General features: G+C 35.0%; 1 protein-coding gene across 1 annotated transcript; it reads left to right on the top strand.

Moving 5' to 3' along the window:
- The first annotated feature begins 939 nt into the window (after nt 1-939).
- On the top strand, nt 940-19,318 carry LOC100370747 (spermidine synthase-like). The gene is made up of 8 exons (XM_006811951.3): nt 940-1,159; nt 1,993-2,113; nt 4,227-4,319; nt 8,691-8,844; nt 11,857-11,940; nt 14,993-15,138; nt 16,824-16,946; nt 18,618-19,318. Exons 1-8 carry the CDS (start codon nt 1,029-1,031, stop codon nt 18,633-18,635), a joined length of 870 nt encoding a protein of 289 aa, XP_006812014.1. The 5' UTR covers nt 940-1,028; the 3' UTR covers nt 18,636-19,318.
- The last annotated feature ends 8,095 nt before the right edge of the window (nt 19,319-27,413 follow it).

Here is a 27,413-nt window from a genome sequence, read left to right on the forward strand (position 1 = left end):
AAAATGTAATGTTCTTAAAGAATAATTATGAGACAGTTTATCTGAGGGAAAGGACTGGTTTGTTTATTTAACCAACTGATGACTGAACCCCGGTTGCTAGGTGCTACTGAGCATGCCCGCATAATTAATTACAAGACAAGACTAGGTCAAAGGTCACAATAATACAGAAGTAGAATACTACATCTACTAATATTTACATTGATTATAATAGAAGTGTCACCAGTACCAAATAAAATCCAATGATGTCTTAGACGCTGGGGGCGCTGTACAAAAAAGTCCAGAGCACGTCCGTAAAATACATTTTGTTACGGGCTTTCGTCACTGATTTTTTATGCACTGGGGCCTCAACTATTAACACAAATATTAACTCGCGCTTCAAGTTATCCTCGGGCGGACATCCGGGCATTTTCACCGCCCGGCAACCATCGCGGTGAAAACAAAGGCCAAACATTCGCAGAAAACGGTACTTTGGGATGGTTGTTGAGACTTCCCTGAATAGTGTAACAAGATTAGCCCTACTTGTTTAACATATATAAATTCGGTTGTTCAGGATTACTTCAAAGTTGAGTTTGTGTTGTTTTCTCGAATTTTCACCAGCTCGACGCGTCTTAGCAACGTGGAACGTCTGTGACATGGATTTCTTAGAGTAACCAGTGGACCTGTAGTGTATCACGCACCCGATCGTGAGTGTTGACGGAACATAGACTGACCCAGTCGTGACAATTGTATTGTTTTATATGATAATTCATTTTAGTTAAGGTCCTGTCCCATACAATTTCAAATAAGGTTATGCTACAACATTGTAATTACTTTTTTTGTAACTGTACCTCTTATTAGATTCAAACTCGAGATGCAATAAAACGTCGTCTGCAAATTAGTAGTGGTGAACCCGGAAGCACTCTCTGGACTGGAGGAAAGCGGCAACAAACATCACTTCCGGTCTATCAGTCAAAACGTGTTGTCAGCGTGCTCTGCCATTCATTCATTCATTTGCTCATTCGCCGGTAGTAAGATTGTGTGTGGCTATAATGAATTCGATACAAAACGGTTGGTTTAGAGAAGTAAGTCCCCTGTGGCCAAGTCAGTGCATGTCGCTCGAAGTGGAAGAGGTACTTTATGAAGGCAGATCGGACTTTCAAGATGTTCTAGTATTTAAAAGGTAGGCAACCGGGGTAGGCAATCGCCCGGCCATTGAATATGCCACTGTGACCATAGCTCTGTGTGTTGTAACTGATGATACGATTGACTATGACGTCCACGGAACTTGTCTTACTTTAATATTCGTATATCAACTGGCAATAATGGGGGATGTATACATGGCCAATGTGATCGGTATACAACTGTATACACCCAAGCGACTGAAAATGCAGTCGAAACTGGTTGCTATTAAGGGGTGAACGATTAGGAAATTTGGGAGGGGCAATTGTATAAAACGTTATTTTTTTTTCTTCACTTCGTTTTCATGACCAGTTCGTTTTCATTTAATTTTTTTCACACTATATTGAATATTTGTTCTAGATTTAGGGGTGCAGATTTTTTTATTGGTCCCTGCAGGATATTTTTTGCAGCATTTCAATTCCGTCTTTGCCCCAAAAAGTTGTTAATGCCATAATGGTCATCCCCCAAATTAACACTGGTTGGTGATGGGTTTCAGAAGGGTCACAATTTGAAGTGTCCTAGCACTAGTTGATACTGTGTCATGAATAGTCATGTGAATTTCATTCAATAATTTTTAGCTTTTTTTCATCCATGTTTTACTCATAAAAAATGTTCTTTTTTAGTGAAAATTTATTTAATCATATAATCAGAAACTTCACAATGGATGTTTTCACAAAGAAAGTTCTGTACAATTATAAAGATTATTAATTCTTTTTATTTGAGCGATGTACTTATCATTTCGCTTTTTGCCACAGGACACCCCATGAGTACTTATGCGAGTACATCTAGGCAGCTTGCAAATAATTAATCAGAAAATACTTATTTCTCTGACAGTAAAACATATGGAAACGTTCTTGTTTTGGATGGTGTTATACAGTGTACAGAGAGGGATGAGTTTTCCTACCAGGAGATGATTTCTCACTTGCCTCTAAACAGTCATCCACACCCCAAAAATGTAAGTAATGTATAATAACCATGAAATGCATGCTGCTTTCTCACCTAAAATCATTTATTGGTGCATCAATATTAATAATTTTTTTGTTTCCAAGCATAAAATATTTTTTTAAAGTGAGAAAATGGGTTTGAATTAAACTCAGTTTATGGCAACTTTATTTTTGTGTATTTTAAAGACAGACTCCTCATTAGCTTCTCATTTGCATACAGAAACATCCCTGACGTATATAGGGGAACTTACTGGGCAGCCTGCATTGCTGATATGTGTATTGAGGCACATTTCTTATGTAATTTTCTTATCTTTGTCTAAATTGCCACTCATGTACTTGTTCATTGAGGAAGAATGAACCATAATGAACACATAATATCATGTTTGTAGCATAGGGTTGAGTTGGATGCAAAATATGCCCTTTCTGGCATAGCTAGTCACCGTGATCGTCCCCATCATAACTATGACATCATATTAAAATTTGCTTGGTCGAAACATATTGACAGTCCATGCCCGAATATTATTCCATATATTATTATGCCGATCAAGATGCAAGTAAAGATCACAGATGTGAAGTAGTCATTCAACGCCAATAACCAAACAATTCAGAAACTTTCAGACAACAAAATTGAAAACAATTAGCAGTCTGTAAGTGCTGCGTAAATTCCTGTTTGTCCAACGCTTCCGTTTTCACGAGACTATCAAAATTATTGCTACCTCTTACATAACATGAACTAAATGGTCTCTTTAAAGCGTTATTCAGGATTGCAAAAATGTCAATTTGTTTGAAACATTAACTTGATGTTCTTATCTCTTCCCCCGTGGTGACCATGGGCTTAACCTGCCAATGAACGCCACTTGGTAAGCAGTGATCTTATGTTAGTGATCGCTTATTGGGTTACTGACTACGCATAGGTATAATTCCGCTAGAGGACCAATTTGACCAAGATGTTTGGTAAAATTTTGCTCTCTTGAAATAAAATGACGTAATAAAAAAATGGTTTTCAATTGATTTTTAACTATTCTATTCTAATTGAAGACATCAATATCATGACTTTCATTTGTATATATTAGTAATTCACACACTTGTAAAAGAAATACTATTACAACTACACATGTACAAGTTTTATTCAGTGCATGGCACTTGCATGGCTTCCTCTTTGTCTGACATTTGGTGGCACAGTTTCACTTCAAGAGAAGTTGGAAAGCCAGAGACAGTTGACTGTGTTAGGAAAGTGTCATGGCTACAACTCAGAATCTTTTTCAAATTTACTCAGTCAATTTATTTATTTATTTTATTTATTTTTTGTTTTCAAATGTTCAGGGCAACAGAATCCAAAAACCTGATGGGGTGGGAGTTTCACAGGCACTTTAAAATACACAAACATTTTGTAGTCATTGCTCAATTGTTTCTACCTTATGTGTGAAACGAAACTTTATATATGGGTGTACGTTTGGGCGCAACCTAAACTGTTTTTACTTCCGATTTCTTTCGTTATTTTGTTTGTAAAATTAAATTTCATAACTGCATTTCAACCGTGAAATGTTTTTCTGCAAAATGATGACTATATTCTTGTATTTTCTTTGAGTTGTTGGTGTGCCAAAGAATATGAGTTTATTACAATAATACCTCAAAGTATGCACAATGACAGTACAGCTGGAGTATCGACCGAGGCGCAGCGGTGTACTGTCTGAGTGCATACTTTGAGGTATTCTCGTAATAACCTAAATATTATACACCTTTTCCTTCCAAGGATACACCATAGGAATGCCGAAATCCAGAAATCTTAGAACAGAATCAGCAAACTTCTTTGTGTGGAGTCCGGTCAAACCCTAGTGGCAGCCATGTTTGTTTTTATTATTAGAGAACGCTTATGTGCGTAATCATTCCATATTGGGAATTTGCATTTCCTAATATGGTAGGATGAAAATACCCTGTAAAATACCGCAAAATTACTACTGTGTAACAACAAATTCTCTTTGAAACCAAGAGTCATGTCATATTGGTTTAGGGGGCACAATAGCACACTTTATGATCTTAGTAATACATGTACATGCATTTCCATATTAGTTTGATGCTGTATATAAAAACTGGGTTGTAATTGTTTTCTCATTTTTGTATTAGGTACTGATTATTGGTGGTGGTGATGGTGGTGTCGTGAGAGAAGTTGTGAAACACCCATGCGTAGAAACAGTAACACAGTGTGAAATAGATAAGGTAAGTGGACAGACAATGGACACTTTTCAGACCCTGCAAGGTTAATAATTTGAAAGTAATCTAAATAAAATTTAAAGCTCTATTTTACAATACCATATTATTTCTAATTCAGATCTGTATGATTTTGTTATCAATTACATGCATGTACGGGTACAGTAATAATATTGGCTTTATTGTAGCATTTACTTAAGTTTGCTTTCTTGATTGAATTTATTTTCTTGGGTGAGAAATCATTTTTTTCAGAGTACTCACTAAATACTAGTAATATATTTCCTTTCAAAATAATATTTATTTATTCCTAATCTTATGTCTGTACTATTATAGTTTTCTGCATTTAAAGAAGATTAAATATAAATATGTTAAATTTGCATATATACTGCAGGGTATGCTGATCATTTTTAGTTGCCATGGTGACTACATTCAAAATTAATCGACCTAAGCAAAATCTGACTGGTGACAAGTTTTCGATAACAGAGCTTGTCAACTCTTGGGAGCACACTTCTACAAACAATTATACATTTTTCACTTATTTATTTTATTATTTGCTTATTGCTATCATCTGAGTACAAGAATCATATTTTGAATCGAGTGATGTGATTGAAAGTAGACCTTATTATCCTATCAGTGAATCAGTATGTACATTAAAGGATGCAAATTGACTAAAGGTTGTTAAATACAATAAAAACAGTTTTCCAAACACAAACAAACAAAAAAATGTAGCTGCACTAAACTACTTGTTACATTGAAATGCATGTGCCATGGGTAGATATGGTAAAATAATATCAAACAAAAATACAAGTATTTTGTTTCTATTAAATAGGCCAAATGCTCAGGAGATTTTTCATATTTACATTTATATTTATAAGAAGCAAATTTTATCTATCCGTAATTTAATGTTTTTACTTTTTTCAATCTTTTGTTCAATTTATTGCTGTTCAAGGAATACATTCGTATATTATGATGTAGAAATACTTTACAAGGCCATTATCACTTACAAAATGGGATAGTTTAAGTAAACCATTGGGAAGTGGCCATGATCACATTCTCACAATCTTTCCCAATAGTGCCAATTTATGATGCGTTTACACGACAGCATTCTATCAGGGCCGAACTACTGCTCCTCCCACTGATGAACAGGAGATTATCTCCAATGTGTTCACATGATTGGGGCCGAATGAGAGCCGAGATCTGCCAGAGTTCAATTCAGTTCGACCAGAGCTGAACGGAACAGTGCCCTGAAATACTTAGTATGAAAACAACATGGCTGATAACAATTTTGGTTTCATGCTTGTGTTGTTTCTTTACATGATGCTGTTGTGCTGGGAGAAAAAACAAACAAGTAACGTCTCTAAGCATGACTGGTATTATGATTTAGGTACTAGTATATCTTGAATAAACATGAAACGCACTATTCGCTGAAGTTATTGTCATGCAAAATTACCATTTTGTAATTGTTTAACTGTTGTGATATGTGTTACTGTTGCCAATCTAAATCTACTAGAAACACATCATCGTACCATCACCGCTTCTAGGATTTTAATCGTTGGTGTCTTTTCCATTTCCATTGGATCTGTTCAGTCGTTCTTACAAATTTTTGACACATAATTTCATACACCATTAGGGCAAGCCAAAAATTGCGCGGAATTATGAATGATGTTGTCTCCGCCATAATTGAAATGAGAGGTTATGATTGAGGGTGTGATTACATTCTGGGTCCCGATGTGTATACAAGGTCGGAGCCATGTCGGGTTCAACCCTAACAGAGTTCAACCCAAGGGTAATAGCAATAAAGTATGAAAATAACTCCAAGTCCACTGGGGGATTTCATTCTTAGTGTCCAAGTCCATTAGGATTCTATTATTTTTTAAGTATTTCTTCCTCTTCTTTTTCCTCATCTTCTTCGGCTGTTTCTTCGTCACTCTAGAACTTGACCATCATTGCCCTAGACTTCTGAAACTTAATTCTCAACACATTAGGAATTTTGATTGATCCACTGGTTTGGCAGCCTTTTTTGATTGCAATTTAACAAGAAATAGCAAGTTGTCCATTTTCTGAGGGTCTAGGTGATATAAATTTGTTGTGTAATATTTAGCATACTACCCTTTGTATTTGATACATGTATCTTTATTAGATAATAAAATCTTATCGTAACAGTACCATTTTACTAGTATTGCATCAATCGAAAAAGAACATTTCCATCAGTCGTTAAATATATAGGCAACAAAAACTATAATATACATGGACATGTGAACATGCAAGTAACACCAAAGGAAAATTGATGCAATTTCATTTTGTGTTGTTAAGCATCTGTTTACAAAGCTTTTGATTATATCCTCATCTCTGCTTTCAAGTAGATAAACGTGTACAAGCTTCTGAAGTGAATTGGTGATTGTAGCAGAGAGTGCAATGGGCCATTCCAGTTTATATCTGCACCCCCCCCCCCTGTTGATGAGCTTGTGTGTTTACTTCATACAGGGTATAATTTCCATGGGTGTATAAGTCATACAAAGTTTTATTTCCAAATCACCATTCACCATACAGTAATGGAAATCCAAAACTATAGTTCCTACTTATGGTGTTAATGAGTTCCTTTGTGCCACCATACAGAGTAGGATTTCCAAATATAACTCTCATCATATGCTAATTTACCAAGTTCAAAATTTTATATTTGATAATGGGAATCCAAACTAGTCCTGATTCACGGTGTTGATGAGCTCATTCGTGCCACCATTCTTATCTAATTTCAGTAATAACTATTTCATACTGGCCCAGTTTTTTTACCATATACAGTAAGAATTCCAAGTTTTTTTAGTAATACTTTTGGAAATCCAACCTCATCAACCGGTATGTGGCGAGATAAACTAGGCCATATTTTATTTAGTAGCCATAACTGCCTGGATTTCCGGGAATTTTTAATCCATACTCGTCTGGATTTCCAGATTCTGTTTCTCCATATACAGTTGGAATTCCGTGGTATTTTCCCCATCATACAGTGCTGGAAATCCGACCACATCAACAGGGGGGTGCAGATATAAACTGGAATGGCCCAATATCTGTCAAGATTTTTTTGTTTATTTAAATGGTATTTAGGACAAAGTCGTAATTTATCTTAAATCTCCCTTCTTTTCTCAATTACTAAATCGTGGTTACAGGGTACAAATACTTGTTTCAAATATGGATATAATAATTTTTTGTCTGGTATTTTTGTAGCAAGATAAGGTTCAAAATTGTAATTATTGGATTTTATATAGTTTTGTATTAATGTTTAATACATTGCTTTATTTGGTGAAGATGAAATATTTTCTTCTTGTAGATTTTTATTTTTCAATATATTTTGCACAGATACAGTAGAATACACAATAAATTTGAGTGTTTTTTTTTCATGAAATTCTTGTTTCACCAGGCTTTTGGAAAGATTTTTTCAATATTTTTCAATATACTAGTACATGTAGAATCTAGGGTATGTTCAAAACCCAAGTACACTGAGGTATGCAAAAAATGTCCCAGGAGATGTACACGCAGGATATATATATCTTTTGAACAAAAAATATTTTAAAGTTGATACATTCTTAATGTGAAGCCTTATTTTAATTTGTTTATAATGCAGTCATATTCTGAAATAATCATGTGGACTATTAAGTGAAATACTTGATGGTCTAAGAGTGCGAAATTACCATTCAAATAACAACAATTTTCAGCATGTCTAACATCAGCATCATTTTCTGATTTTTCATTCCCAAATGAAGCGTCTCACTATGTATTAGTTCAATATCACAGGAATTCAACAGTGTAACCCTCAATATTGTCTTATTGTGCTAGTGTACAACACTGACATAATACAGTGTCCATATACATGTATTAGCTATACTATTATAGGGAATTATATAATCAGTGCCAGTCTGTTGTCAGAAAATGTCATTTAGTGAATTTAAAAAATAATTATCAATTCATCTGTCATAGTAGGTTATAAGTAATAATTTTGCAAACAAATGTGAATTTCTAAATTAGTCTAAATCGTTAATATGAATAATATTTCTTAAATAATGAAATGCTGCCAAAATTCACAAAATGGCATTTTTGCCAAAAAAAAAAAAAGGTTTGGTGAATATAGATATACATGCTAACATCAACCTCCCAATACTATAAAATGGAAGACTTTTTTGGAGTAATCGAGTCAGTTTTGGTGCAATATTTCATGCATTTTTATGTATTTTTTTTATAAATTTTGTATATTTTGGACGAATTAAACTTTACATACCCGGTAGGTACATTGCCTATTTTTACTGTCTTTTTGAAGAAAATATTAACAAATTTGATTTTAGTATTCAAGGATTTAATGCAAATATTCATTTTTTGTTGTTTTTTTGACAGAAAGTGATAGAAGTATCTAAAAAGTATTTACCTACAATGGCAGTGGGTTATGAGAGTCCCAAGCTGCTGCAGCATATCGGGGATGGTTTTGCTTTCATGGGTGAACATAAAGGTGAATTTGATGTCATAATAACAGACTCTTCTGATCCTATAGGTAAGTGACCATATTATACACGACACTGTGTCATTTTGTTTTGAACATTTTATTCTGTCTTTGTATTTGCAGCGAATACACCCACATACTTTTGTAAATGACTAAGGTGTGTCTATTGTCAAAATAAGTCAAATTTTAATGATCTAGTATATGTACATGTACAGTGCAATTTTTTTTTGTCTTTTTTTGTGATGCTTATATTAGAGGTTTGCTTCTAATTGAGCAAATATGTTCTATCATTTCTAGAACATGTAGCCAAGCCTAGCTTGTGGCACAGTGTCATAAAAAAACACATGTGATTTGGCTATTGTCATGTTATGGTTATTAGTCCCCGTTCGAGCACAGTCTGAAAACGGGGACTTATGTTTTGACCTCCGTGCATCCGTGCGTGCGTCTGTGTGTGCGTCCAGACCTGTATCTTAGAAATGCCTGGACCAATCACAATCAAACTTCACACATACATCATACATGATATTATACCTATGCACGTCAATTTGTTCCACGATCTGATTCAAGATGGCTGAATGGCGGCCATTTTTGTGCTAAAAAATCCTAAAAATGAAGCATTTCTCAGCTGTTTACAGATGGATTTTGTTCAAACCTTGTATATACGTTGGACATTATAGGACCTTGATGCACATTATTTTGTTTTACGATCTGATTCAAGATGGCCGAATGGCGGCCATTTTTGTGCTAAAAAATCCTAAAAATGAAGCATTTCTCGGCTGTTTACAGATGGATTTTGTTCAAACTTGGTATATACATTAGACATTATGGGACCTTGATGCACATCATTTTGTTTTACGATCTGATTCAAGATGGCCTGATAGTGGCCATTTTTGTGATAAAAAATCCAAAAAATCGAGCATTTCTCGGCTGTTTACAGATGGATTTTGTTCAAACTTGGTATATACATTAGACATTACGGGACCTTGATGCAAATAATTTTGTTTTTCAGATAAGATTCAAAATAGCCGACTGGCGTCCATTTTGTTTTAATGAATATGGTTCTCGTGCCATATCTCTGACTTGCTTTCACTGTTTATGTTCAAATTTTAAATATTCATTATACATCTTGTCATAAATAAACAGATTAGTTTGACGATCGTATTCAAAATGGCCAAATGGTGGCCATTTTTGTGCTAAAGAATCATCAAATATCAAGCATTTCTGGCATTTATGGATGGATTTTGTTCAAACTTGGTACATATATTAGACATTACGGGTTCCTGATGCACGTCATTTTATTTTTCAGATTGGATTCAAAATGGCTGTCTGGCGGCAATTTTGTTTTAATGATTGGGCTTCTAGAGCCATATCTCTGACATGCTTTGACTGATTATATATACAAATTTTATATATTCGTTATACATCATGTTATATATATATATATATATATATATATATATATACGTGTATTCAAAATGGCTGATTTTGAATGCTGTTCCAGAGCAATATCTCTCAATATGGACAAGTACTTGTTTGACGATCAGATACAAATGTCAATCATTTTAATGTTAAAAAATCATATTCCTGACATGGTTATATTCCAGCTATATTACTATAAATAAAACTATATATCTTAAATTTGATAACTAACGAGGACTGTGCCATGCATGGCTGGTTTAGTATAGTTTCACGTAGCTGGATTTGTTTGATTTTATTGCTCATGAATCAGCTCATGGTAAACTACTTAAACAGTTTGAAATATGTCTGTGTACCTCTTTTTTTAGCTCCCCTGTCGACTTTGTCGAGCGGAGCTTATCATATGAGTGATTGTCTGTTGGCGTCCGGTGTCCATCGCCATCTGTCGTCCGTGTCAATGTTTTACTTTTTCAACTTCTTGAAAACTACATGCCTGAATGCTTTGATATTTGGTGTATATGTACCTTGGGTAGGCCTCTCTTAGATTTATTCATTTCATTATGATATCTTTAATTCTCTAAGTGAATATTTTTGTAATTTTTGGTAAAAAGTGATGTTTTTGACTTCTTGTTAAAAACTACAAGTCTGATTACTTTCATATTACATATATAGATACTACATGTGGACCTTTCACAGATATGTACATTTCGTGATGATATCTTCAATTGTCTAATTTTGATGAATATTTTTGTAATTTTTGGTGAAAAGTGATATTTTCGAATTCTTGTTGAAAACAGCAAGTCCCATTGCATTGATACTATGCATATTGTTCATTTTCTAATGATATCTTCTGTTCTTTAATTGTAATGTGCATTGCTAACAGTGGAGCTATCTCAGCCGAGAGGCTGCTTGTTTTTTAATAAAATATACGTCCAGGCACAGTTTTATATTAACACAAGTTTTTTAAAAAAATCATTCAAAAGGCGTATTTTAATCAACAGTCTAATGTATTAACTATGTAATCAGCATACAATGGTATCCCATCTACTGTATCTAAGACAAAAATTTCTGTGACATTATTTTTTTTCACATATGACCTATATTATCTATTTGCAAAATTTAAAATATAATTTTTATCAATAGAGTATGATATATTAACTATGTAATCTGCATACAGTGGTATCACATTTATCTGAAAAATTGGTATGTGACACCATTATTCTTTTTCACATATGACCTATATAATCTCTTTGCAAAATATAAATTACAAAGACTTGAAACTGTATTTATTGATCAACTTTGAAGTACTGTGAAATACTTTATTTTAGCTGGAATTAATTTTTGCTAAAAAAAACTTTTTGAGTGTTTTGTATGAAATTTATTTTCACTGATTTCTGGCGAGTTGAATGTAAAATATAGGAAAAAAAGTATATTGCTGGATTTTATTTTCACTGAATCATTACTTCAGTGAAAATAGCGAAAATTAATTCCAAGCGAAAACAAGTATTTTACAGTATAATGATTGCCATGAGATGAGTGCATAATAAAGTCACACAGAGAATCATAAAATAAATGTCTGTGCTACAATATATCAGTGTTTTTAACAGTTAGTGAGTAAGAATAATATTTCATGATGTTTTGTTGTAGGCCCAGCTGAGTCATTGTTTGAGAAACCCTATTATGAGTTAATGAAAGCAGCATTAAAACCAAATGGTATAGTCTGTACACAAGGTAAGGTATCTATAATTGTTGCCACGGCAACATAAAGAATTATTGTTAGTGTTAAGTTGTTGTCATACAACTGTTCATAGAAAATACTGATAATTAGAAAATTATCTTCAACCTGTGTTGCTTAGCAACACAAGTAATCATGATTACTTAATATGTAGTCAATATTTTCAGCAAAATATGATTGTTAGATTTTTCTATCATGTTTCAATTATCAAAATATTTTTTTTTGGCACTTTAAAAACCATAATTGACTTTTTTATTTTTTTACATAAAACATTCACATAATTAATATAGCCAATGTGAAATTGTCCTAAATTGTCATAAAAAATACAAGATTGTAAACCTTTTTCATTTAGAAATCCTTAATTAGATGCATACATGTAGTGTTAACTTGACAGTGTAGATAATTTGGAGAAGTCATATTAATAAGTGGGACTTGCAATCAGCAAATATAAACATTTTTTTGTGTGGTTAACTTATCCTGTGTATCATGCCTGTTCCATGTGATACAGCCCATTGGATACTTTTGTTTTCCTGACCCCAATGGGCTATTGATGAAGATGATTGGGTGATGCACTCAATTCAAAAGTGTGAGGTCATCTCCATAGATAACAAAACATGACTCATTTGACAACTTTGCAATTACCTTTTTTAATGGTACATGTATACATGTATGGTAAATATTAATGTTTATGCTATATGTACTGGTGTTTTTAAACATTCACCGACATCTGTTTTGATGTTAAAGTTGCATATACAGACTGTTATTTTTAATTCTGCCAACCTCAACTTTGCAATTTTCAAATGTCAAATGGCAATTACATGTAGATGTGCTATGCAGATCAATCAGATCTGTTTGAACTCCTGCAGAACTTAACCAGGGTTTCCCCAAGGTCACATCCATTAGTTAATGAATCTTGGCCAGCAGATTTGGTCTTTCATTTGAGTCTTTGGCATACTAACCCATTTGTAGACCCAATTTTACAGGTTGTCTTAACACAGAAAATAAATAATAATTTCTCATGGTGGCTGACTAACTTAATCACCAAATAAAAAAATTTATTGCTGCAATCCCAGAAAAGTAAATTGTACATACACTGGACAACTTCAGAAATTATGTTTTGTTTGTTTTTGAAAACAGTTATGATTTTTATTCACAATATATTCTAATTAAATTATAAAATGTAATACAGTTAGCAGTCTGTATATACATGTATAACTTAATATCACCACGCACATTGGTTAATATCTGAAAATAATGGTAAATAACAGAAACATTAATATATACCATATTCAAAAACATTATTGCAAAGTTGTGTGAATTGTATTTGACATACATTTGTATGTTGATCAAGCTCACAAATGATTTATTAAGTATAGCAATCTGAAATAGTTTTCTTTAGTTTAGTTTATGCTTCGAAACAGTGATTTACTATTAGAATGTTTAAAACACACTGTATATAATCACAAGATGGCAGACGTAGTCAGAAATGTACTAAAGCAAGTCATGATTGAATTAGTGAGTTGTTATTGTGATAATGCAAGACAATAATAATGGTTCCCATACATACAAGTCATTTATGTTTAAAGTTTTTATGGAGAAAGGAGGCGTTTTCAAGAAAACTTAACATGCAAAATAATCAAAAAGCAGCCATTTGGAATCCATGTGAACACATTATTCTATGGATAGTCAAAATACTCCAATGTAGCCCTCATAATACTACATAACTTTTTTTTTAGCATAGTTTACCAAACAAAATTTTGAGATACATGTATGATGGAATGTTTTGGCCATAGTAATTGTAAATCACTCAAAACAAAATTTGGGTGAATTTTCGTTTTTTATTTAAAAAAAAAAATTCGCTATTTTTGTCCAAATCTTCTGAAGGACTATAGTGTAGACTATAAACAGAACTATTTTGTGATGAAAAGAGGGAACTGATGGTGAAAATGTTAAAGACATGAAAATAAGGTTAATAGAATATTATACATATATAAGACCTTTCTGACTGGCAGAATTTACTAAATTCTGATATTCAAATATGTCCAGACCCGTTTCTCAGAAATAAACAGGGCGACTCATTCAAAATTGTTATCAGGATCATGCATATTAGGTTTACAGGTACATGAGGGAAATGTAGAACTGTCATCTATTGTTTTAGAAAATTAGCATATCTATTTGCATATCTAATGATTGGCACCATTGACTATGAAGGGTATTGGCAGACATTTCTGACATGAATTGCGAGCCATGATAACCAGCCAAACAGTTGTATGGAATCCAGACTTGCCAAATTCAATCTACTGAAAATGTTTCTGAACATTTGTGCAGTGAATTAGGCGAAATAAATTACCTGTTCATATACTAGTTCCTTGTAAACTCACTAAATGAATTCATTAGCAATATAGCCATATTTTTGGCACTTAGAAATATCATTTGGTACAACAATTAATCATTGACTTTAGCCCATATCTCTAGCTGTCTATATGTATTTAGATATTTGACTTCAGTGGAGGAGGGGGGGTACCTGATAGTTTTTGGAATTATGACTTTATTGCGTTAGTTTGATTCAAATGGCTAAATGGTATAGGAGAAATCAGCCATTGTTTCCATAGAAAGTTTAGATAACCTAACTTTTTTTTTTTCAATTTGATGAAACTTTCACATTTTATTTGATATCCTGGTCCATATTTACATTGACACTCATCAAAACTGTACATCTGTGTGTTCTAAGGTTCTAGTATTGTCCTGTTCGGTGATTGGGATTTACCTACATGTACATTTCCCGCACTATATGTTGTAAGCAGTTCAGTAAAACACAATTGCTCACAGTTGTATCTAGTACTTTAACAGCACAAAACATTATGACAAGGCGCAATGTAATTGTGATCATTGATCAAACTTACTTGCTTGCCTATGAAATGCATGACTGAATTTTAACACCGCTAGTCGTTGTCAATATGTAAACATATGTGTACCTCTTCTAACTGTTGTGAACATTTCTAATGACAGTTAAACTTTGAACTACTATCATGTTCTTTTTCTTAACAGGAGAATGTCAATGGCTTCATCTTGATTTAATCAAAGAAATGACATCATTTTGTAAAACATTGTATCCAGTTGTTAGATATGGCTATTGTACTATTCCAACCTATCCCAGTGGCCAGATTGGCTTCATGCTTTGTAGTCTCAATCCAGTAAGTACCAGATTGGCTTTATGCTTTGTAGTCTCAATCCAGTAAGTACCAGATTGGGTTTATGTTTTGTAGTCTCAATCCAGTAAGTACCAGATTGGCTTTATGCTTTGTAGTCTCAATCCAGTAAGTACCAGATTGGCTTTATGCTTTGTAGTCTCAATCCAGTAAGTACCAGATTGGCTTTATGCTTTGTAGTCTCAAATCCAGTAAGTACCAGATTGGCTTTATGCTTTGTAGTCTCAATCCAGTAAGTACCAGATTGGCTTTATGCTTTGTAGTCGCAATCCAGTAAGTACCAGATTGGCTTTATGCTTGTAGTCTCAATCCAGTAAGTACCAGATTGGCTTTATGCTTTGTAGTCTCAAACCAGTAAGTACCAGATTGGCTTTATGCTTTGTAGTCTCAATCCAGTAAGTACCAGATTGGCTTTATGCTTTGTAGTTTCATTCCAGTAAGTGCCAGATTGGCTTTATGCTTTGTAGTCTCCATCCAGTAAGTACCAGATTGGCTTTATGCTTTGTAGTCTCAATCCAGTAAGTACCAGATTGGTTTTATGCTTTGTAATCTCAATCCAGTAAGTATCAGATTTGCTTTATGCTTTGTAGTCTCAATCCAGTAACTACCATATTGGCTTTATGCTTTGTAGTACAATCAAATGTTCGTGTACATGGTATACATGTATGTTGTGCATGTTGCATACATTATGTAGTTTATTAATCCAGTAAGTACTAACATTGTATGACAGAATAGACAGACGGATTTGATAAGCCAAAGTGTGACAGAGTCAGAAATTACTAATTTGGGTTCTGTCTGTCTATGCAGAGCTACTTTTGACCAATCGTATTCAATCTTTACACAAAGACTATGCATGATACCCTACATACTTGTATGTATTCAGTTTTCTTTAACAATTTGACTAAATATGGCTGATTAGCGATAATTTTCATTCTTCAATTTACTAAATTCTGATATTTGTGTAGATGTGTCAGGAACTGTTTATTTGAAAAGGCCTTGGTCGTTTCTTTCAAACTTTGTCATGATCGGTTTATTGGGTTACAGGTGCACATACATTTTCAAGATTTGGACAAAATAGTGGCCATTTTGTTTTTATGCATGTCCATATCAATTCTTCATTGATCGCCTCATTCGGTTAAAAGTATTTATACTTTCTACTATACACAGATAATATTTGTTTAGTTTATAGGTATCTGACTTAAATCAAACACTATATTCCCAGTCTGTTAAAGTGCCTGAAACCATTTTTCTGAGTTGGACAGGACAATTTCATTCAAATTGCATTCGGAGTTACAGGTGCCTGTCATTTTTCAAAACAAAAATGGCCAACTGACACCCATTTCTGTTTATGGTTATCAGTGTTACTTTCTCTAAAATACAATGAAAAATACAATATTTAGTGTAAGCATGCATATGATGAAAGAGTCCCTTGGTGCTAAACATTGACTGACTATCTATAATACCAACTGGGGACTGTGCATTGACGATATTAAAAAAATAAAATTACTGTGTAAAAATTTGTGTATGCTTTTTCTGGTGGCTTCATGCATCAAAAATGAACATTGATCAAGTCTAGAAGTCACTATAATCACAAACTGCCTGACCAGATTGCCTATTCTGACACATGTTCACATTAGGATTATTTGTTTTTCTTTTAATTTATATTTCAGAAAACTAAATTTAATGAACCAGTTAGAAAGTGGTCCAGAGAGGAACTAGAAAAGCTAAATCTACGATATTACAATAGTGCAATACACAGTGCTGCATTTGTATTACCACAGTTTGTACACCAGGTAAAATGTTTTTCTTCATCATGGTCATAAACTCGCCATCATTGCTGGACATAGTGATCCTCAATCATGTAGAGAAATTATGATATCATGTGAAATTATGCATTTTTATAAACAATTATTCTAAACTTATCATTCACAGTTTTGACTGATTTTGTTAGCTCTACTGTTGACTTTGTCAAGCGGAGCTTATACTACAATGTATGAGTGATTGTCCGTATCAACTTCTTACTTTTTCAACTTTTTCTTCTTGAAAATTACAAGCCTGAAGGCTTTGATATTTGGTGTATATGTACCTTGGGTAGACCTCTCAGATTTGTTCATTTCATGATGATAACTTCACTTCTCTAATTTTGATAAATATTTTTGGTAAAAAGTGATATTGGGCCATTCCAGTTTATATCTGCACCCCCCCCCCACTGTTGATGTGGTCTGTATGATGGGGAAAATACCCCGGAATTCCAACTGTATATGGAGAAACAGAATCTGGAAATCCAGATGAGTATGGAAAAAAAAATCCTGGAAATCCAGGCAGTTATGGCTACTAAATAAAATATGGCCTAGTTTATCTCTCCACATACCGGTTGATGAGTTTGAATTTCCAACAGTATGACTAAAAGAAAACTTGGAATTCTGACTGTATATGGTAAAAAAATTGGGCCAGTATGAAATAGTTATTACTGAAATAACATTAGGATGGTGGCACGAATGAGCTCATCAACACCATGAATGAGGACTAGTTTGGATTTCCATTATCAAATATAAAATTTTGAACTTGGTAAATTAGCATATGATGAGAGTTGTATTTAGAAATCCTATTCTGTATGGTGGCACAATGGAACTCATCAACACCATAAGTAGGAACTATAGTTTTGGATTTCTATTACTGTATGGTGAATGGTGATTTGGAAATAAAACCTTGTATGACTTGTACACCCATGGAAATTATACTCTGTATGAAGTAAACACACAAGCTCATCAACAGGGTGGAGGTGCAGATATAAACTGGAATGGCCCATTTTCAGATTCTTGTTGAAAACAGCAAGTCTGATTGCTTTGATACTATACATATTGTTCATTTTCTAATAATATCTTCTGTTTTTTAATTAAATTTGTTCATTGCTAACAGCGGAGCTATCTCAGCCGACAGGCTGCTTGTTTAAATTGGTTATAAATGAAGGCAGATCATAATAGTTAACATAATTATGTGCATCAATTCGTTTCAAATTTTGAATTAATATCATTTATGTCGGCTTACTCACACATTACATTTACCTTTGCGATTGGATTGGTGGAAGTTTCTTTTATATTTTAAATGTATTAGCTTTTTTACATGTTTTGATTTTGTTTAAATTAGGTAGAAAGCAAGGGTTTATGCACACTATAATACACCCAATGGCAGCTATTTTCCCACTGAAATACAATAACAGGCTTATAATATATTTTAAACTTAGCATTCACATAGTACTGTTAGTGAACCAGAAATACTGAGTAGTTAGAAAGGTAGAAATACCAGTTTTTGTTTTGATGATTTGATATCATTTCTGCTATGTCACCAAAGTCAATTCAGCTAAATACATTACACAACTTTATACGTTAACTCAAATTACAATGTTCAATGAAAATGAACCGTAATCTTTTTTCTCTTCAAAGATTATATTTGTTTTTTTACAGGAACTTCGAAAATTATAATGGTGTAGTGTAGACCTGACGAACTTAATCATATCAGAAATAGCAGACATTAGTTTCAACAATTCATTATACTTCCTCTGTTTTTAGTGTGTAAGTTTACTTCATAACCTTATTTGCATATTTAATATTTTTTATTAAATCGATATATTCATCGGTGTTTAGTTTTATTTGCATGCACCAATATAGTATACACAAACAACGAATGTTTGTTGATTTTAAGAAACTTTCTTTTTTGAACTAATGCACTCCTGAAGAGATTATTATGAAGAAATTATCCAGTACACGATGTGAACACAGGAAAAAAATAGAATACATGTACATCACTGCCTGAAACTATATCAAAAGCTTTGAGCTCCTACATGTAGCACTGATAATGTAAGATAACAACAACATGCTTTGATAGAGGAAAACTTGATAACACATTTGTTTAGGCATTCAATAATGTATCCAAGTGTCAATTATATTGGCTTATTTTATATCAGTATTGTATATTAAGAAGAACATTATCACTCACACTCAATAATTAATGTGTATACAAGCTTAAGCCTTCACCATTTCAGTTCAAGTCATTTTATCTGTATTGAATATTTAATGTTTTGTGGTGAAACTTGGGGCCACAATCTAGTATATGAAAAAGCCCAACAATAAAATTGTTTTAAACAATAAATGTTTTCAGGTATTAATATTTTATCTTCATTAAATTATTTATTTGCTGACCTGAATATATTTCTTGTAGGGTTACAGTAATTGGTTTTTCTTTAATATCTCACGGGTGTTGAGTTGCGGTGATATGTTTGTATGTTGTTTAGTGGTTATGAATTGTATTAATCAAATGCTCACTGTGTGTGTGTACAATAATTTGAAGTCCAAAGTGAGTTAAAATCTTACCAAGGGTTATTAAACCTTGTAAAAGCCAAGTTGCCAGTATGCTACATAATTGGAGAACAAAAAAACAGTACCAATGGGCACACACAGATCAAAGAACAATTGGCCTTATTGATCTAAATAAATTACTTGGGGTTCTCTGCGATAATTTTTCTTGTAGCATCATCAACGTATGCATGTATCTACTATTTATTGTTTATCACTAATATAAATTATGTGACGCGTGACTTTTTGTGCTATAATTAACAATACAAAGAAGCTTTTGGTAATCTTCTTCAGAACTGCTAATCACATTGCACTGAAATCTGGTATCCATCATGTACATACAGAGTACATTAGAGCAGATGATTTAGTGTATTATTTTATTACATTTACCTCTTAAACAGTAGCCATATAACACCACGGTGAGGTCTGGCCTGTCGCTGCCTGAGATCTTTGTCTAATTACATGCTGACGACTAACAAACACGTCTATTGCTGTATCTCCTACTTGCGCATTAAATGTTTCAAAATCTTCTATTTTATAACCATAAAATAAATTAATCACCAAGTTGGCATGTAGCCTGTATGTAAAGATTGCAGTGGAAATTCTCGTTCAAGTCATAGATTCACTGAAAAACTATGTGACATTGTTAGATTAGTAACATTACTGACATATTTATGAATATTACTTCCAGTAAAGATGCTGGTGTGCCAACAGCTCAAATAAAAGAATGTTTTCTTAATAAAACTATCATTCGGGAAAATCAGTTCATTCATGTTCAAGCTGAGGAATGGCATTTTTCCCCTCGGGAGTGAGGTGTCTAGAGATATGGAAACATCATCGGCTGTACGTTACTAAATGAAGTGAGAGTCTTGCACAAAAACAAGATTATTCATAAGATTAAAATAGGTTTTGACACAGTTTAGAGTTTTCATGGGTGGTATTCTCATGGACAGTGAAAATCTCCGGATTTCCGTCCCAATAATCAGGAAAAATCGAACTTGAATTGCTGATATGTGATATCGTATATTAAATAAACCAATTTGTTGTAATGATTTATTAAGTACATGCATTGCAATTATTACATGTAGCAAAACAAAACCTGATGAAAATAATTGAAAATTACGTGAGGCTCGTCTGAGTTCGTAACCATCTGACATTGATTAAACTCCATATCTGGATTGTGTGCACGTGTTGACTAGCCACATGGCAGATGAATATTTGAGACTGACTTCCCCTTGATATCTTGTGTGTGACACGCATGTTACATGATTCTTCTCATTGATCCAAGAACCACTGTGGAATGTGACCAATTCACTTGGCCACTGGTTCATAGCCGTGAAGTGGCATTTAGTTAATAATTTGACTGCGCCCACTTGATGAAATTTAACCTATCAGCAAGATAAATCTTGCAGTTCTCCCCATCTACTGCCTGTCCCTCTTGAGCAACAAGCTTCATAAAGAGATGCAAATAACACATAGACTAAGACGAGGTAACCAACTTAGAGACTCAGTGCTCCATGACTGAGTGAAATGTTTTATAAATTCTTATTCACTACATTTGATTACCCACCATAGTCTCTAGTCAGCCAAAATTACTGATTAATCTGCAATTCAGCCAATGACAGAAAAAGAAATCTAGGTCAGAGAAAGCCCCATAGATTTTCTTCCACGTCACGCACACGTAATCGAGGTCAAGAGGGCGACTTCATCTTGCCTTATGATCACTTCTGTTTTTCTCCGCACCGAGTGCATCGTAGCAAAAACAGTGTGATTCATTCTCCATAATTTTCAACTGAGTTTTGTCTGGGAAGCTCTGAACAGTCAGTTATAGCAGACGCAGTGGCTGGTAGAATAAGTTTTCTTATTTTTGCGGCCCATGTCTTTTTTGTGTGCACTGCTTACAAAAAAAAAACTCAGGTGACGCATTCGACCACATTGTTGGATCTCTTTGTGTCAGCTTTTTTAACTGTAATTCGTTCCTCTTTCATGCCTTGTTCATTTCAAAAAATGGATAGAAAGAGAACAGTCCAAGGTCTTCTCACCTCCTAGTTGTCGTCCAAAGGTCAAATTGGTTGTGTGATAATTGCCACCAGAAACTCCTGGGTTGGAACACCCATAGCAAATGCCATATCTGCTTTGAGTTTGTTCAAGACTTGGGGTTTTGCAGTGAGAACGTGTGTGACAACTGGGATTCTGAGGCCTGGGTTGTTTTTCAGGCCTGGGTGCAAGTTGCTGAGCCTGATCGCGTGGCTTGGGGTAGTTGCACATTCAGTTCTGGGGGCTCTGTGATCATGTGTGAGTGGAATTCTAGCATGGGCGGAAAGACCTCCCGCTTGTCTGCCGGTGTCTCGGGTATTGCATCGACGAGTGGGAGGATCCGAGGTTTCTCGGCCCCCTGCTGATCTGAGGGCATCCTCACAGTTTGATTTTGAGGCGGAGGTTTGCCCAAGTGACAGGCGTTCTCAGAGGGGACTGACCCGGCCAGCAGAGATGCTGTTGAACACACGCTCTCGCTCACTTTCTTAAGGTGAGGGGAGGGCGTTTGGCGCTTTCTGACACAGCGAGTACAACCTTGGGTGGCCCCTTGGCCGAGTGGTGGGCATAGCTAAGGGCACACAGATGGTGTTGATGGGCGGATGTTGGTCTCCTGCAGGAGGAGTCTATTCCTAAGGCTCCAGGCTGGAGCAATCTTATGTTCAACTCCTTCCGCTGGACCAGATGCTACCCAATCGGTGTGGTCTCCATTTCCGATACCAAGGCAAGGTATGGGTCGAAACTGCACGCCTGACCGGATCCTGCAAGGTGGAAGCAATCCAACAAAAGGTATACAGTTTGCTCACAAAGGGCACTATACACTGGATAAGAGACCCTGCTATAAACCTGGGCTTCTACTCACAAGTGTTTGTAGTTCCAAAGGCTGCAGGTGACTGGCGTCCAGTTCTGGACTTAAGCAGTATATGCTTCTCAATCGATATTGCATGGAAACACCAAGCACCGTTTTACTCTCTGTGCACATTTTTGACTGGTTAGCATCACTAGACTTAAGCGATGCTTACATGTACCTCCACATACCAATGCACCCAGCAAGTGAGTGACAGTGATTCGCCCAATTGGGCCAAGTATTTGAGTTCAGGTACTTCCTTTCGGGTTATGCATGGCTCCATACGTGTTCAAACAGGTGGTGCTGCTGCTGCACCGGGTGTCGGTACACATCAACCCATACTTAGACGACTGGTTGCTACACAACCAAAACAAGGGGTTGTTGGCCAAGCAAGTAAGGCTAACATGGGATTCACTACACCAGTTGGGCTTCCAGGTAAATCGAGAAATGTCCCATCCCCACACAACACAGCAGTTGGTGTTACTCGGCATGAAGTTTGACATGGAAGCAGGCTTGGTACAGTCATCACAGGCTAGTTGTCGGGCACTAAGTGACCTAGCTGAACGTCTAGTCAGACCTCTCCCGGTCTCTTTCCGACAGCTGATGCATATCATTGGATTGATGGCGTCAGTTCACAGGGTAGTTCCCCAAGCTGCATTACGCAGCAGAACTGCAGAGGTAAGTAACTCTCGCGGACCAAGAGATGGATGCCTTATCCTGATGGATGGCAATTGACAATCTCAGACCAGATGGGATAACACTGACAAGGTAAGTCACTTGGTTAACAAGGTGGTCGTCGTAAGTAAGGAATATTGTCCCGGCTGGGACACCCATTATTGTTTCTGTTTTTGCTCGGAAACCCACCACCTCTCGGCGTCTGACTCTGCCTACAGTTCAAAATAGTCATTTTGTCTAACCGGAGTCTATAGTGAGTAATTGAATGAAGTGAATTTAGGCAGAGGGTTTTCAACCTGCCTTCACATAGTTCATACCCATTATAGAATCCAGGGCCCTCCCGACCACCCCACTTCTCTGTAGGGATTGGCTTATTCTTTGTATACGGAGAAAACCAGAAGTGATATTAAGGCAAGATGGCATCACCCTCTTGATCCTGGTCACGTGTACGGGACGTGGAAGAAAATTTATGAGATCATGGGGTTTGCCCTGACCTAGATTTTTCTCTCAGTCATTGACTGACTCGCAGATTAATAGTCATTTTGACTGACCAGTGTCTATGGTGGGTATGAACTTATGTGAATAGGCGCGTTGAAACCCCTCTGTCAAATTTTACCATCATCGTCAAACTGATGGAAATACAGTATTGTTAGCTTTCTACAATTGAGAACATTAAACTTTCTTTCTGGTGTGTGTCGCATAATATAGAAAGTCCACTAGATGTGGCACAGATCGAGCGATAGACGCATTTCACATAAGTTTATACCCTGTGTACATTTGGTGTACGCTGACTGCCCAGACAGGAGACTGAATAATGCTTTCATTGCAATCACATGAAAGTGCTTCATAATCAACGTTTTTTTTTCAAATGTCTTGTGTTTAACTCATATGAGATATCAACAGGAGCTGTGCGATTTTTAATGTATAGTTTTAATTACATCTACCTGTTAAACAGTGGCCATATATTATAATATATATAATAGAGTACAATAAATCATACTTCAATTTGATCATCAGCATGCAGTATCAAAGAGTATAGAAATATGGTCATATATAAATGATTCAACTTCATTGCAACAGGACATATAGTCTTAGGATTGTTCCATTATTTATGCCAGGGTTTATGTATTGTACTTGTGTTTTTCTTTCTAATTACTAACACTCACAACATAAATAATTTACGCTAATCTATCTTAGCAGTCGCATCAAATATTTATGTATATTTATGATTATATCTCAACTATCTATGTAAACAATCGTTTGACTTTTGCCAAAAACAATTAAATTGGCACAATTTATGAGTGTTTGTCGTCTTGTAATTTCACACTAGTATATTATGATCGAGCCGTGTGCACTAAATAGCAAATACTAGCTGGGTTCGTTCAATGTAGTTCACTCTCTTAAACGACAGACCAGCTAAAATATCGGTGCTACAACATTCTAGATATTTTAATACATTTTGCTAAAAAAATAATCGGACATAATTTCCTAGTGACTACAACAGATCAGAGGATTATAACAAATACAACCCTGGGTTCATTGTATAGAGTAGATATTTGAGAAGGCGTCTTCACATGCATGCCTCTGACAATATGAATTCTATGTTTGTATTCCAACTTATTTTATTGCTACAAAACTGAAAGAAAATACTACCGAAATGCTGCCCGTCGCGTATAGCCGTCGAAGAGAAGGTCGATGTGAACCAACATCTCTTAATTACAATGGCTGTTCCCGTGTTCAGCACGACACGCTTTCTTCCTTAGACAGAAGGCATAATGATGGCGAATACGCGTCAGTTTCTTTTTTAATTTGATATTCACGTTTTGCTGATTGGTGTGCCGAACTAAAAAAACTTCAATATGTATGAACAAATAAATTAATTAATTAATTGAAATATGTTAACAAGTTCAATGTGTATATATTATAATACGAATGTATATGTATTGTGTACATTCCTGCAATTATAATATACTGGTGTTACGACCCTGGCTGATCCCAGGAAGTCCGCTTTCACAATGTTTATTTTAGATTTCTCGCTTTCTTTTGATTTGAGACTAGTTTATATTGCTAGGGAGTTTATCGTTGTCGTAAACCTGCATAGTGCTATACATGTTTTACAAACTTTGTTATCGAATTGTTTCTTCGCATAACTACAATACTGACCAGGCTACTGTTGATCGCCAGTGTATTCCTATGCCAAACACGTCAATGAATAAAGGAGATATTAATTGTTTAACTCTGGAATGCCCCACCAGTGATCCACCGTAATTGCAAGACTCTAAACATGTTAATACAATGTACACATATAATATTCTAAACTATATCCCGTCTATATTGTATATCATATTGTCGAATGTTACACTTCTTCGCTGGAAGGAAGCTATATGTATCTAAGTTCGGCTAACCTGTATAATATCACTAAATAATAACATCAAATAATAATTGTTGATGAGATTTAAAGTTGTTTATTTGGAAACATTGTGACAGGGGTGTTCTGTTTTGTTTGTTTTTTTATAATTCACCTAGGAAGGTGTGTATCCTTAACGATTTACACACAGAAACTCGGCATCAAATACACAACATCGTTTACCAAATCGCGGCGTTTGCGATTCCTAAATTCGGTAAATGTGGAAATAAATAATAATCAGTAATAATATTTAAAAAAAGTATTTTGGCACCAAGTCATCAATATCAAACAACAACGAACTAGTATATTCACGTTGTTGTAATTATAGTTGTGTTAGTGAAACTTACACTTGAGTGAGATGTTTGTTCTATAATGTGTTTTTGCGTGCTAAACAAATCAATACATAATTAAACTCATTGATAAGCTGTCCAGATTCAAGTAGGGTTGACTTTTTAGCAGCAAGATATATTATTAAGATTACCATTATATTTGTCTACCAAACCATTTGCCATGGAATGCGAGGGGTGCCGTCTACTCACTTCAACCGTTAAGCCAGCTGTGAACTGTTTACTCATATCAAAATGGCTTTGTTTGGGTACACCTACCTATCTGTAGATATAAATCAGGGCTTCAGTAACTGCCGGTTCTATTATCGTCAATTGGTCGTACCAAATGAACCACCACAGGCCTAATGGTTGTGTCAATGCAGCTGTAATTTGCAAAAAGGCTGGATGTCATCATGTTAAGGTTCGAAGACTGTTGTCACGGCTGGCTGCATTTTGATATGAATACTATATACCACACTTGGGCTCGTCAGTAGAGGGATGTTTAAGACGATCCGATCGTTCCTGATTAAAACCCCACTACATCTGGAATTTTTTTTTAGGTGTGGTATATAGCAAGGATGCTTTCTGAACAGTAAATGCTGTTCTTTAATTTTTCTCATTTTTCCATCTCATCTCTGTAGCTTCTATGATTTTATTCTGCTTCTTTTGAAACTGAACGCATTCGCTTCCTTGCCCGTCCTTGCAGCTGTCTAACCATTTCCTGGCCAAATCTTCTGTCTCATAATAAGACTGCACCCCATTTGTTTTATAGCTTTTACATCCATGAGTATCGCAGGAACAAATAAGCAAATTAAAAAATCAAACATTCTGCATTCTCAAAGACAAAAGTACAAATCTTGCGAAATAAATAGGAAGCTTATGTAAATTTAGTAAGGATTGAATTCTTGATGACACGGTCAAATATAATTTATTTTTACAAAGTAGTTACACCAATACAATCAGTACAATAATGTAATGGACGGCTTATAATGTACAAGTGAGTGTTAAGAGAGAAGTAGTGGCATAGTTGGTCGTGGTCGAAAAGCAAAGTAAACGTGTATGACATGGTGGTCCAACAATGTCTTCACACCTGCATGCAGACACATTGACAGGTGTAGGCAGTAGGCACTGTACACAAACACACTTTCACTGGAGCTGGTCAAACATATCACGAGACACAAATATTACATGAAAAATCAGTCACATGTAATATCACACGATGGTTTGTATAGACGCCAGCCCCTGAACACTAATATGCACATCAGATGCTGTTTCAATCTACCAATCAGCACCCTCCATACTGTATTGCTGTTTCAATCTACCAATCAGCACCCTCCATACTGTGTTGATGTTTCAATCTACCAATCAGCACTCTCCATACTGTGTTGCTGTTTCAATCTACCAATCAGCACCCTCCATACTGTGTTGCTGTTACAATCCAATCAGCGACCTCTAATAATGTATATACCCATGACCGTTTAATATGGTCACGTGCAAGCCAATAACTCCAAATGTTTCTATATATCCGTTGTAAGTATAAATATTCCTTATAATCGCATTATTGTCGATTGAGTCAGTCTGAAAACATCACAATACAGCAACACGCGTATATTAGACAT

This window comes from Saccoglossus kowalevskii, chromosome 15 (assembly GCF_978046115.1).
Source record: "Saccoglossus kowalevskii chromosome 15, keSacKowa6.1, whole genome shotgun sequence".
In the NCBI taxonomy this organism is placed as follows: Eukaryota; Metazoa; Hemichordata; class Enteropneusta; family Harrimaniidae; genus Saccoglossus; species Saccoglossus kowalevskii.